The 13118-nt window shown below is 43.9% G+C and overlaps 1 protein-coding gene across 1 annotated transcript in view; it reads right to left on the reverse strand.

Annotated features, from left to right (window-relative positions):
* kcnt2 (potassium channel, subfamily T, member 2) overlaps positions 1-13118 on the reverse strand; it is a 311774-nt gene that overhangs the window by 267963 nt on the left and 30693 nt on the right. The window contains 3 exon segments of the mRNA XM_055641239.1: positions 7835-7929; positions 8629-8712; positions 11477-11551. Coding sequence (XP_055497214.1) covers positions 7835-7929; positions 8629-8712; positions 11477-11551 — 254 coding nt within the window.

Raw genomic sequence — 13118 nt, forward strand, 5'->3', positions numbered from 1 at the left:
TAATTACGTCTAAGTTCTTTTTTGCTAATGGCAATTGAATCCTGTACTGACATTGTGCATTGAAATCACCAAACCAGACAAGTAGGATTCTTTCTGATAGATGTGAAAGTAACTTTTCAAGGAATGGTTGTGCAATCAAATACACATTCCCAATGGATTCAGGGTCATAATTTACATAAACTAACATGGTTTACCCCACAGCTCCATTCTTAGTCCCCCTCCCCCTTCTGTAACAAGGACAGAGTCCCCCTAGTCCTTACCTTTCACCCCATCAGCCGTCGCATACAACATATAATCCTCCGACATTTTCGCCACCTCCAACGGGATCCCACTACAGGCTACATCTTCCCATCTCCTCCCCTTTCTGCTTTCCGCAGAGACCGCTCCCTCCGTAACTCCCTGGTCAATTTGTCCTTTCGCACCCAAACCACCCCCTCCCAGGGTACTTTCACCCCGCGACCACATCCAAGGACCCAAGCAGTCTTTCCAGGTGAGGCAGAGGTTCATCTGCACCTCTTCCAACCTCATCTACTGCATCTGCTGTTCCAGGTGTGAACTTCTGTACATCGGTGAGACCAAGCGCAGGCTTAGCAATCGCTTCGCTGAATACCTCTGCCGACCAACCTGATCGCCCGGTTGCTCAGCACTTCAACTCCCCCTCCAATTCCCAATGTTACCTTTCGGTCCTGGGCCTCCTTCATTGCCAAGTTGAGTCCCAGCACAAACTGAAGGAACAGCACCTCATATTTCACTTGGGTAGTTTACACCCCAGCGGTATGAACATTGACTTCCCTAATTTTAGATAGCCCTTGCTTTCTCCCTCCTTCCCCTCCCAGTTCTGACACAAAACCTACTGTCTCCGCCTCCTTCCTTCCTTTAATTGGCTTCTGTAAATTGTCCCTAGAGTGTATGGAGTGGATGAGAAAGTGGGATAAAATGGAACTAGTGTGAATGGGTGATTGATGGTCAGCATGGACTCAGTGGGCTGAAGAGCCTGTTTTCATGCTGAATCCCCAAACTAAAAACACCATCCTAGTAATGAATTTTAATTCCTGAAGAATCCAGTTCAACAGTTTATCACCAGCCCTGTTAACTGTATCTTTGTAATCTTCAATTGCTTTATTTTAGAGATGCAGTGTGGAAATAGGCCCTTTGGCCCACCGAGTCCACGCCAACCAACTCTCACCCCTACACTAGTTCTGGCCTACACATTAGAGTCAATTTACAGAAGCCAATCAACCTACAAACCTGCACGTTCTTGGGATGTGGGAGGAAACCAGAGCACTGGAGTAACCCACGCAGTCACAGGGAGAATGTGCAAACTCCGTACAGACAGCATCCGTAGTCGGGATCTGGTGCTGTAAGGCAGCAACTCTACCGCTGTGGCACTGTGCCGCTATTTTAATTCTTGAAAAATCCAGTCCTTCCAGTCCAGTCCAATCCAGACCACGTTAACTACATCATTGCAATCTTCATTTCCTTGTGTTGATATTGTTCCCTAGCTGCTGGTTCACAAACTGGAGCAAAAGCAAGGAAAGCAAAAGACTAATTAAACTTCGTGATGAAATCAGGAAATTGCACTGCACAGCTGAATGCTTTTTCTGAAACTGTCCTGGCATTGCTGTTCCTATTCATCAGCTCAATTCAGAAATATCAGATGTTCCTCCAGCATTTTGTGCTTTGTTCACTTTTGTTCAGATTGCCCTCCAAACGTACGGCATCATGTGCCTTGCATTCATCCTTATGTTTATCATCTGAACAGTACTGGTCGAAAACGTTACCTATTTCCTCCACAGATGCTGCCTGACCTGCCGAGTGTCTCCAGCAATTGTGTTTTGCTCCAGATCCCATCCTCTGCAGTCTCTCGAGTCTCGTTGCATTTATCATTACCATATGCATACTGTTTACTCTGTGACGTTCATATGAACAAGGAATTTCATTCCATCCTGGTGAATATGATAATATCACCTCTATCTATGCCTCCCAATTTTATAAGCACCCAGCAGGTCTCCCCTCAACCTCTGATGAGGGAAAATAATCCAAGTTTGTCCAACCTCTCCTAGTAGCCAATATCCTCTAATTCACACAGTCACAGTGAGAATGTGCAAACTCAGCACACACAGGACCTAGGGCAGGATCACACCTGGGTCTCTGGTGCTGTGAGGCAGCAGCTCTGCCAGCTGCACTACTCTGCCACTTATTACAAATGGGGAACTTATTCAGTGTCATTTTTTCTCCCCTCGTTTGCTTCATCAGCTATTTCGTTAAAGATTGGGGTTAGTGAGAGAGAGAAAGAGACCTCTTGGCAAAACATACAGTTGGATTGGGAGATCACGTCAAATAACGTGTAGGAAGGAACTACAGATGCTGGTTTATACCAAAGATAGACACAAAGTGCTGGAGTAACTCAGCAAGTACCTCTGGAGAAAACGAATGGGTAACGTTATGAGTTGGGACCCTACTTCAGATTTCAGGCGACAAGACGTATCCCGACCTGAAATGTCACCCATCCTATTTTTCCAGAGATACTAACCGACCTGCTGAGTTACTCCAGCACTTTGCGTATATCTTCACGTAAAATATTCTCCAGGAACGCATCGAACTAGAGTTAGAAATCTAACTGAGAGCCAACTTAAATGCAGTACCGCCTGCCTGCATTGGGCCCAAATGTCTAACTCTTTCAAATATTGCAAATAAAAAAATAAACTTCTCATTCAGTATGAAACACCAATAGCAGTTGATATTCCAGGAGTGTTCAGTGTGTGTATATGAGATGAATGAGTGTCTTGGCCTTGTGAAGGTCAGCAGCTCTGATAGACAGCTCTGTGGCCTGGAACCTCCAATTATGTTCACCCAGTGAGCCACACGGGCTTCACGCAACTGCCTGCCATCAGCCAGCAGCAAGTCACTCAGAGAAAACAATGCTTGATTTTGAGGATGAACAGAATGCTGATTTTGGTTTTTTTTGGAATTTTTTTTTTTTTTTTTTTAAATCACAGATAGCAATGACTAAAGCCATCACAAACACAGAAAGTGGAAACAGTCCCAATCTTGGCACCAGCAACAGCGTGTGCTGTAGTGAAACTTGCTGCAAACCCCATGCCAGATCCTATTCATGATGATAGTCATATAACATGGAAATAAGCCCTTCGGCCCAACGTGTCCATGCCGACCAAGATGCCCCAGCTCAGCTACTTCCACTTGACAGCGCTTGGCCCTTAACACTCTAAACCTTTCCTATCTGTGTATTTTCCAAGTGTCTTATAGAGGTTGAAACAAGGAACTGCAGATGCTGGTTTAGATGTTATCACAGGGGCCACAGTTTAAGAATAAGGGGAAGGCCAAGTAGAATGGAGATGAAGAAAAACGTTTTCACCCAGAGACCTGTAAATCTGTGTAATTCTCTCCCTCAGAAGGCAATGGAGACCAATCCTTTGGATGCTTTTAAAATAAAGTTGGATAGAGCTCTTAAAGATAGCAGAGTCAAGGCAGGAACGGGGTACTGATTGGGGATGATTAGCCATGATCACAGTGAATGACGGTGCTGGCTCGAAGGGCCGAATGGCCTATTCCTGCACATATTGTCTATTGTCTACAGTACTTGCCACAACTAGTTCCTCTGGCAGCTCGTTCTATATATTCCCCACCTTCTGTGTAAAAAAAAAAAGTTGTCCCTCAGGTTTCTATTAAATCTTTCCCTTTTGCTTTAAACCCATATCCTCTGGTTCTTCATTCCCCTACCCTGGGTAAAAGACTCGGTGCATCTATAAGATCACCTTCAGCCTCCTGCACTCCAAGAAATAAATTCCTAGCCCACCTAACCTCTGCCAATTGCTCCTCCCCTCAAACCCTGGCAATATCCTCTTAAAGAAGATGGACACAAAATGCTGGAGTAACTCAGTGGGATAGGAAGCATCCATCTCTAGATAGAAGGAATGGGTGATGTTTTGGGTTGAGACCCTTCTTCTTTCCGGGGAGAGGGAGATACAGAGATAAGGAAAAGTAAGGAGTGAAAAGAGGACAAAGGATGGAGATCAAGGAAAATGTAAAATAGATCATTGTCAGCTAAGAGAAAAACAAACAGAAAATGTAAACAAGGACAGCCAGACTAGTCGGAGAACTGGGAAGGGTGGGGGTGTGGAGATGGAGAGAGAGAGAGAGAGAGAGGGAAAGCAAAATTGCCTCTTAAATCTTCTCTGCATTCTTTCCAGCTTGACAACATCCTTCCTCTAGCGGGGTGAGCAAAACCAGACACAGTACAGGTCCTTCCCAGCTGTAATCAGGCAACTGAACCATCCACTCATCAGCTGGAGTGCAGTCTTGATGTCCCATCTACCACACCAGAGACCCTCAGACTACCTTCAATCAGACTTTATCGTGCACTAAATGTTGTACCTTTTGTCTATACACTGTGGAAGGCTTGATTGTTGATAAGTTCATAAATGATAGTAGCAGAATTAGGCCATTTGGCCCATCAAGTCTACTCCGCCATTCAATCATGGCTGATGTACTGTATCTTTCCCTCATAACCCCATTCCCGCCTTCTCCCCATAACCCCCGACATGCCTGATGTCTGTAATCATGTATAGTATTCCGGAAGTGGCGGAGCTGTTGAATGGCTGCGGCTCGCCTGCAGTCCGTCTGTCTTTACTTTTTTGTTGGTGTTTTTTCTGTTTTGTTTTAGTCAAATTTTAGTTATTAGGCTGTGTTATGTGTGGGAGGTGGGGGGGCTGAAACATGGTTTTCTGTCTCTCCCTTCGGGGGAATGCGACTCTTCTTGTCGTATGCCCCCTTCTCTGCCTCCGTCTGCGCTGAGGCCTATTGGCGGAGCTGGCGGCCTCCAACTGCAACAGACCTCGAGGCTCCGGAAACAGAGCCAGCCAGGACTCACCAGCGCGAGGCTAGCCGTCTTCGAGCTACGGCGGCGGTGTTCCGGCGTTCCAGTGGCAGCCGCTTGATTCGGGGCTGAGACAGCGCTCCGATGAGGGCGGCCCGGCGCGGGGCTGGGATGGTGCTCCGGTAGCCGAGGTGGCTTTCTAGCAGCGGCGACCTGAATCCGGGGCTCGGCCACGGGCCAGTGGACGACATCGTCGGGAGTTCGCAGGTCACAGGCTGTTGCCCGTTTTCCGGAGCTCCCGCAGCAACAGCTGCGTCCACTGGACTGGAGGGTGGCAGCTTCGACCACCCCGGGCCGCGGAGCTTGAACCGGCCCGTTCGCAGAACTCGGTTGAGCCGCGGGACTGACTACCATCGCCCGGTGGGGTATCGCCTCAGCGCAGAGGGAGAATGAGGAAGGAAGAGACAACTTTAAGATTTTGCCTCAATCACAGTGAGGAGGTGCCTGGTGAACTCACTGTGGTGGATGTTAATTTGTGTTTATTGTGTGTTTTGTTGTTTATCTATATTACTAAATCTCTGATCTTGACCGCTTTTGGCCCACTGTGCTGCGATTTCCGACAGAACGCCGCCACCTATGGCTGTCATTTTTGGCCACCTCGCTCAGAGCCCCCCCTCCGCCTTACGGGTGCGGAGGAGTTTTCCCATCGATGACAAATCAGAGTGATATTAACGTTTTGAAAAAAAAATCACCATTCTCTCTGCTGCCCCTGCTGGAGGGAGGGGGAGGGACTATAAAACCAGGAAGTGGTGTGCCTCACTTAGTCTCTGCAAGATGGATGAAGCCAAGGGTCACGTCTCTCTGAGCTCTGAATAACACTGAACAAATGTCTACACAACTGCGAGTACCCTTAATGTGGTTTGAACATGAAAATATGATTTGTTTGAAGTAAAGAGGCACTGCCTGCAAATGGTGGCTTGGGTGCTTTGGCTTGAAGTTGAAAGGCACTACTTACTGCAAATGGTGGCTTGGGTGCTTTAGCTTGAAGTTAAAAGGCACTACTGCAAATGCACTTACTTCCTGTTTGCACTGTATATTGATTTTAGATAAAACGCTACCACTTACGGCTGTGATTTTTGGCCATCTTACTCAGTCCCCCCTCCGCTGAGCAGGTGCAGAGAATCCTTCCCATCAATGAAAAATAAAAGTGTTATTAGTGTTTAAAAAATGTTGAGAATCTCTCTCCTGTCAATCATGCCCTGAAAGCCACACCTTTTCCGGTTGAGAGGGAGGGGTTATAAAACCCAGAAGTGTGGGTGTGGCTCAGTCTCTGCAAGATGGGAGAGGGAGAGGTCAAGACTCTGTCTGAGCTGTGAATCAACTGAACACACTGAATGTCTACTTAACTGTGAGTTTGGAGTATTGTGTGGTTTTATGGTGGTTTCACCCTGCATGAAGTGGTATGAAACTGCACTGAATTTGGTGGCCTTGGACCCTGCTTAAAGTGGCATGAAACTGCACTTGAATTTGGCGGCCTTGCACCCTGCTTGAAGTGGTATGAAACTGCACTGAATTTGGTGGCCTTGGATCCAACTTGAGTGGTATGAAACTGCACTTGAATTCGGTGGCCTTGGACCTAGCTTGAAGTGGTTGGAAACTGCACTTGAATTTGGTGGCCTTGCACCCTGCTTGAAATGGAATTTCAGGGAATAGTCATGAGTCAACTGCCAGCCCACCAGCCGCGAGTGAGCTGCCAGCAGATCAGGCTTGAGGGACTGAGCTGCCACCCCAAGAACCCATACCAGCACTCCAGAAAGCTCCCCCACTGCCCACCAATATTGGAATTGGTGGAGAGGTGGAATATTACATCGGGGGACCATCCCTCCCGTGTGAACATGGGACCCAACGGGTCCCACTTAGTCTAGTTATTATATGTATGGCTGCTGGCAATGACATTTCGTTCAGACCGAAAGGTCTGAATGACAAATAAAGGATCTAATCGAATCTAAAAATCTATTTTCTTTCTCTGGATAGCACACAAATGTTTTTCACTGTACCTCGGTACACGTGACAATAATAATAATAATGAACTAACTAAATTGAGTGCGACCTTACCAACATCTTGTACAACCGTAACATAAATCTGTAACATCTGTAAATAAGAAGCATCTGAACCTGATTGTGTACTTGGTCGTGCTCTTAAAACCTATGCAGACCAACTGGCTGGAGTTTTTGCAGACATTTTAAACCTCTTATTACAGAGGTCTGAGGTTCCCACTTGCTTTGAAAGGGCAAACGTCTGTACCTCTTGCCTGATGGGAGAGTGGAGAAGAGGGGCTTACTGGGGTGAGACTCATTCTTGATTATGCTGGTGGCCTTGCCGAGGCAGCATGAAGTGTAGAGTCAATGGATTTTACTGGATAGTTTGCAAAAAACAAAGAATTTTGCAGTATCTAGGTACACTGAAAAATAATCAGTCAACCAATAAATTCTGTACACTGGTACATTTCCGTTTGCACTACCTGTTGTGCTTGTGTGTAGCTTGATTGTACTCCTGTATAACATGATCTGATGAGATAGCACACATGAGAGGAATCGATTAGATAGATGCACAGAGTCTCTTGCCCAGGGTAGGTGAATCGAGGACCAGATGACATAGGTTTAAGTTGAAGGAGAAAAGATTTAATAGGAATCCGAGAGGTAACTTTTCACCATGTCCCAACATTTAAGAAACAGTTAAACAGGTACATGGATTGGACAGTTTGGGGGATATGGACCAAACGCAGGCTGGTGAGACTAGTGTAGCTGGGACATGTTGGCCGGTGTGGGTAAGCTGAGGTGGAGGGCCTGTTTCCACACTGTTGTAACTATGACTCTATGCCAATAAACAAAAGCATGTTCACTGCATCTCTGTATACATGACAATAACAAACCAATACCAATGTTCTTAATCATATAATACATCTTTACAAAATAAATTGAATCAAAGTTGCTTACCAAGTAAAAATGAGGCACAGTAAAGTCGATATAAGAATAAGAACCTGATTGAACATTGCAGACTGGGTCCGTTGGATTGCTCTGTGGAGATCATTCTAAATTAAACCAATTAACACAGTTAGAATCAAAAATAAAGACAATCATCTATTTGAGTTTTTAACCAACACTTTTCTTTTTGAGGGAAACGTTGATGGCATATTTAAGCTTTGTACCAAGGCAGCTGGTAAAGCTGCTGTCTGAAAATGTCAGAGACCTGGGTTCGATCCTAACCTTGGGTGCTTGTCTGTGTGGAGTTTGCACGTTCTCCCTGTGACTGCATGGGTTTCATCCGGATATTCCAGTTTCCTCCTGCGTGCAGGTTTAATTAGCCCTCTGTAAATTGCCCCGAGTGTGTAGGTAGTGCATGCAAAAGTAGGATAATATAGGACCAATGTTAATGGGTGATCGATGGCTGGCATGGACTCAGTGGGCTAAAGGGCCTGCTTCCATGCTGTATCTTTCAAACAATCAAAAAGGTTGGAATAAATTACCTCCAACTAGACTGGATACAAACAATACTGATTTTACTTGTATGGATTTACTGATGTCCCGAGCTTCTGGCAATGAATCATTAAAATGGGTCATGTTTGTATAATTTAGAAAATTATGCAACTATGTGATAAATACAGCATTGCCAAAATACTATGGATTTCTGAGTTCTCGTGACATTACATTAAGGTGCTCTGTGCACTTATTAAAAGACTCATAGAAGAATATAAAAGATGTTTCCATTACATTTATCTTCTCATACTCACAATCATGTTCTCCAGGGCATGCTTGGCCAACCAACAGTTTAGGAACACCGGAATGAAGAGATTTCTTAAAGGAGACCAAAATATCTGAAAATTAACCATTTAATGGAATGCAATTTCAGAGAACTTTGAAACAATATGTATGGAAAAAATAAACATATAATGAAAGTCATAGCCCAAAGTTGGACACCCCTTCCATCGCAACATATTGGGACATTCTAAGAACTGTAATGATTTCATGCAAGTTAAAGCTGTTTCCTTCACTTTCATATATCCAGATAGCAAATACATTCACTGCTGGAAGTACAAGATAATGAAGGCTTTTGACTTTAATGCTAACTAGCTAATGGAAGTATTTTATTACCTGCTGTGAAAGGTGCTCTATTTGACTACAATATCAGTTCAGATCTACAAACTACTAGATTTTTTTTGCAACATTGTTAACTTCAGGGTAATTTCCTCCAGCTTTCCAGTCTATACTGCAGTATAGATTGGCATCAGATATATGTGCGGAGAAATGGCAGATGATGGTTAATCCAGGCAAGAAGCATGCAGCAAGGAAACGGGCTCTTCAGCCCCTGTTAGGCTAGTTTCACTTGTCCATGTTTGGCCCATACCCCTGTGACAAGTGTGAGGTGTTGCACTTTGGGTGGTCAAATGTAAAGGAAAACTATACACATAATGGCAGAACCCTAAACAGCATTGATGCACAGAGGGATCTTGGGTTTATGCACATGGCCCCTTCAAAGTAACAATACCAGAGTGGTAAAGATGGTGTGCGGTATGTTTGCCTTTATCAGTCAGGCCATTGAGTGCAAGAGTCAGGAAGCCATATTGAAGCTTTCTAAAATGTTGGTTAGACCATATTTGGAGTATTGTGAGCAGTTGTGGTTACCCCATTACAGGAAGGATGCGGAGGCTTTGGAAAGAGTGAAGAGAAGGGTTACTAGGATATTGCATGGATTGGAGGGTATTTGCTAGAAGGGTGTAGTCCGATAAACTGTTTTCTCCGGAGAGTTGGAGACTAAGGTGACACCCAACTCAAAGCATCACACATCCTTTATCTCCAGAGATGCTGCCTGACTCACAGAGTTGCTCCAGCACTATGTGTCTATCTTTGGTATAAACCAGCATCTGCAGTTCTTTGTTTCTATATTACCCTATTTTATATAAGGTTTTATGCAGCCAAATAAGTCACAGATTTTGAACTTTTGACTGCCCCAATGCATCGAGCCTTGTTTTGATTCACCTAAATGTCCTCTGGTCATTTCTAAACCGCATTTGCACAAATCATAGGAGATCTAGGCACTTGGGCAACACATAGAAATTGAGAACTTTTATAAGGATGTGGTGATCAGGACAAACTGACAAAGTGACATACAATAACCTAAAAAAAAGACAGTGCTGGAGCAACTCAGTGGGTCAGGCAGCATCTCTGGAGAACAGAAGCAGGTTCTCCATGTTCTCCAGAGATACCAATTCATGTTCTGCAGAGATGCTGCCTGACCCGTTGCATTACTCCAGGAGTTTGTGCCTTTTGAAATCCAACCTGCAGTTCCTCATATCTACATAACAATCTAATATTTGCTTGATTAACAAGGAGGAGGAAATTACAGGGATAGTCAGTCTACCTTACATCTGATAGTGTTAGCTAGACAGTCTAACACTGTCCGAGTACAGTTTCCTGCATCAATACACTTTGTAGTTAGAGTGGGTTTATGAAATCAGGAGGGACATAGACAGGGTGAATGAGCAGAATCTGTTACTCAGAATATTGGAATCAAGAATCAGAAGATGTCGGTTTACGTTGAGAGGGGGAAGATTGAATGGAAACCCGAGAGCCAACTTTTCCACCTAAAAGGTGGTGGGAATAAGGAATGAATTGTCAGCGGAGGTATTTGAGGCAGGGATTATAATAATATTAAAAGGCACTTGGACGGGTACGTGAATAGGAAAGGTTTAGATGGATATGGACCAAACGTACATAAATGGGACGAGTTTAGATGGGGCATCTTAGCTAGCATGGACGAGTTGGGCCGAAGGGCCTGTATGACACTGAGATAGTCATGTAAAAGGGTGGGGGAAATAATTTTGACAGCTTCAATGACGCTTTAAATTAATATTTTTAATTTCTCAAATTCTTCATGGCTATCATTTTTGTGAAGCTAAAATTAAAGTTAAGTATTCATTAAACTTAATAAGGTGCAAGCGAGCCGCAGGATGATGTTGTTGTCACATTTAAAGAGACGGATAATGCCATGTTTTAATTAAATTCATTGACTGTATCTGCGGCCAAGAATGAATTTCTGCTTACCCTGCTTAGAAAACACAGAACACATTTATTTATTATGAACAACAAAATGAACTGCCACATTGTATTGCTGTGACTCACAAGATTTGCATGTATATATTTGAAGCCTTCCCTTAAACTTATTGCTGACATTCTGAATTTCTGAATTACAGGCGGATTACTATGAGATTCACACAACGCAGCTTTAATTAAAGCTCTTTGCAAAACACAGATAGAATACATCTTCAAGCAATCAGATGTGACCTTCACACAAGTTTCCAGTAGTTAACCGCATGGGTTTGCCCATCCCACACTTGTATATTAAAAATAACAAGCATTCTGTTGTAATACAGCCCGACCAAAAGTCAGGAGCAATCTGTTTGAATACCCTGCTTGTGTCTGAATTATTTCAATTCAAGATTCCAGAGTGTTAATTGTCATATGTACCAGCAACAGAAGTATGAAATTCTTGCTTGCTGCAGCATTGCGGACTTATTAAGGCAATAATATTCCCCGTCAGCCAAGCCCCGACTTAATATTTGTTATCCGAGACAGACTTACTGTGATGATGAACGGCACAGTGTTAATCATTTCCAGGATGAAAGGTATCCGGAGAAATTGTTCCCAAATGTTCCCCTTTCAGAAGAAAATAACCACAGATAAAAAGGTCAGAGACTTCAAAACAAAAACTGTACAATATAAATATGAATTCATATCCAGAGCAGCTCAAAATGAAAGGACCTTTAACTTACAACACGACACAAGGTTAGGGACAACATTTTCTTCCATGTCTGATGTGTTTAGCAGTTTAGTTTAGAGATACGGTGTGGAAATGGGCCCTTTGCCCCACCGAGTCCATGCTGACCAGTGATCACCCGTTCACACTAGTTCTATGTTACCCCACTTTCTCATCCATTCCCTACATAGTAGAGGCCAAGTAATAATTGGAGAAAATGGCAGAGGCCCTGGCAAGGATAATTGCATCATCTTTAGCTATGGTGAAGTACCGCAAAACTGAAGGTTGGCTAATGGTAATTGATTGAACTGATTGATTGAAAGATACAGAATGCAAACAGACCCTTCGGCCCATTGAGTCCAAACTGTCCATTGATTGCCCATTCACACTAACTCTATATTATCCTACTTTCTCATTCACTCCTGACACACAAGCATCAATTTTTACAGAATTTTTACAATCCGGCACTTCTTTGGGACTTTCTTTGTGAATCTGTGGAATTCATTGCTACAGACATCAGTGGAGGCCAAAGCATTGAGACTTTTTTAAAGCATAGATCGATAAGCTCATGATTAGTAAGGGCGTCAAAGGTTACAGGGAGAAAGCAGAAGAGTGCGGTTGAAACAAAGATAGATCAACCATGATTGAATAGTGGTGCAGACTCGATGGGCCGAATGGCCTAATTCTGCTTCTAATTTGTTGCAGACTGTGCAAGCTCTTTGGCGATTGCATTCATCCCAAATCCCTGTTTTGTTTCCCCCTCAGAGGTTGCAAGATTCATTGCTTTTAAGCAGTTATCTGCCCATCTTCAGGGAGTTCCCTTTCAATCTGCTTCAAGCTGTGTATTTCAGTTCATCCCCACTCACTCGGCTTCCTTTTATCTGCTGCAGATCATCGTAAATGTGCAACTAGACTACAACGCTGTCTAGTTTTATTTTTCCCCCATCAAATAGATTCACGATTTTACACATATTTATTGTTAAAGTACTTCAGGGAAAAACCCCAGGTACTTCGATGATTCACGACTGTCACATGTACCTAGGTACAGTGAAACGCTTTGTTTTACTCCCGACCCGGCAAAATCGTGGAGCAGACCTCGCCCAGGCAGTACACAAGATTCGCCACGTGTCTGGCACCGACAAAAGTTCACCAAACTTTCTATGTAGCACCACCATTCAAAGCCCTCGTTTCTACTCTTGTGACCTTTTCTGCACCTTTTCCTTCGTACCTGCTGTCTATTCCACATTTCTTCTCCATAATATTTCCCAGCTTTTGGCACATGGGAGTCAGCAGTTTGTATGCTAAAAATAAACAGTACATTTCAGGGCAATCGAGGAAGGTTTTGATGACCTCAACGATCACCAATTCACTTTCCACAGATGCTGCCGACCTGGATCTTCCAGCATTTTTGGACTTTATTCTAATTAAAGGCAATTCGACATTGTAACTTTGTTCCTGGAGTATGAA

The sequence above is a fragment of the Leucoraja erinacea genome, chromosome 10 (assembly GCF_028641065.1).
Source record: "Leucoraja erinacea ecotype New England chromosome 10, Leri_hhj_1, whole genome shotgun sequence".
NCBI classification, from domain to species: Eukaryota; Metazoa; Chordata; class Chondrichthyes; order Rajiformes; family Rajidae; genus Leucoraja; species Leucoraja erinaceus.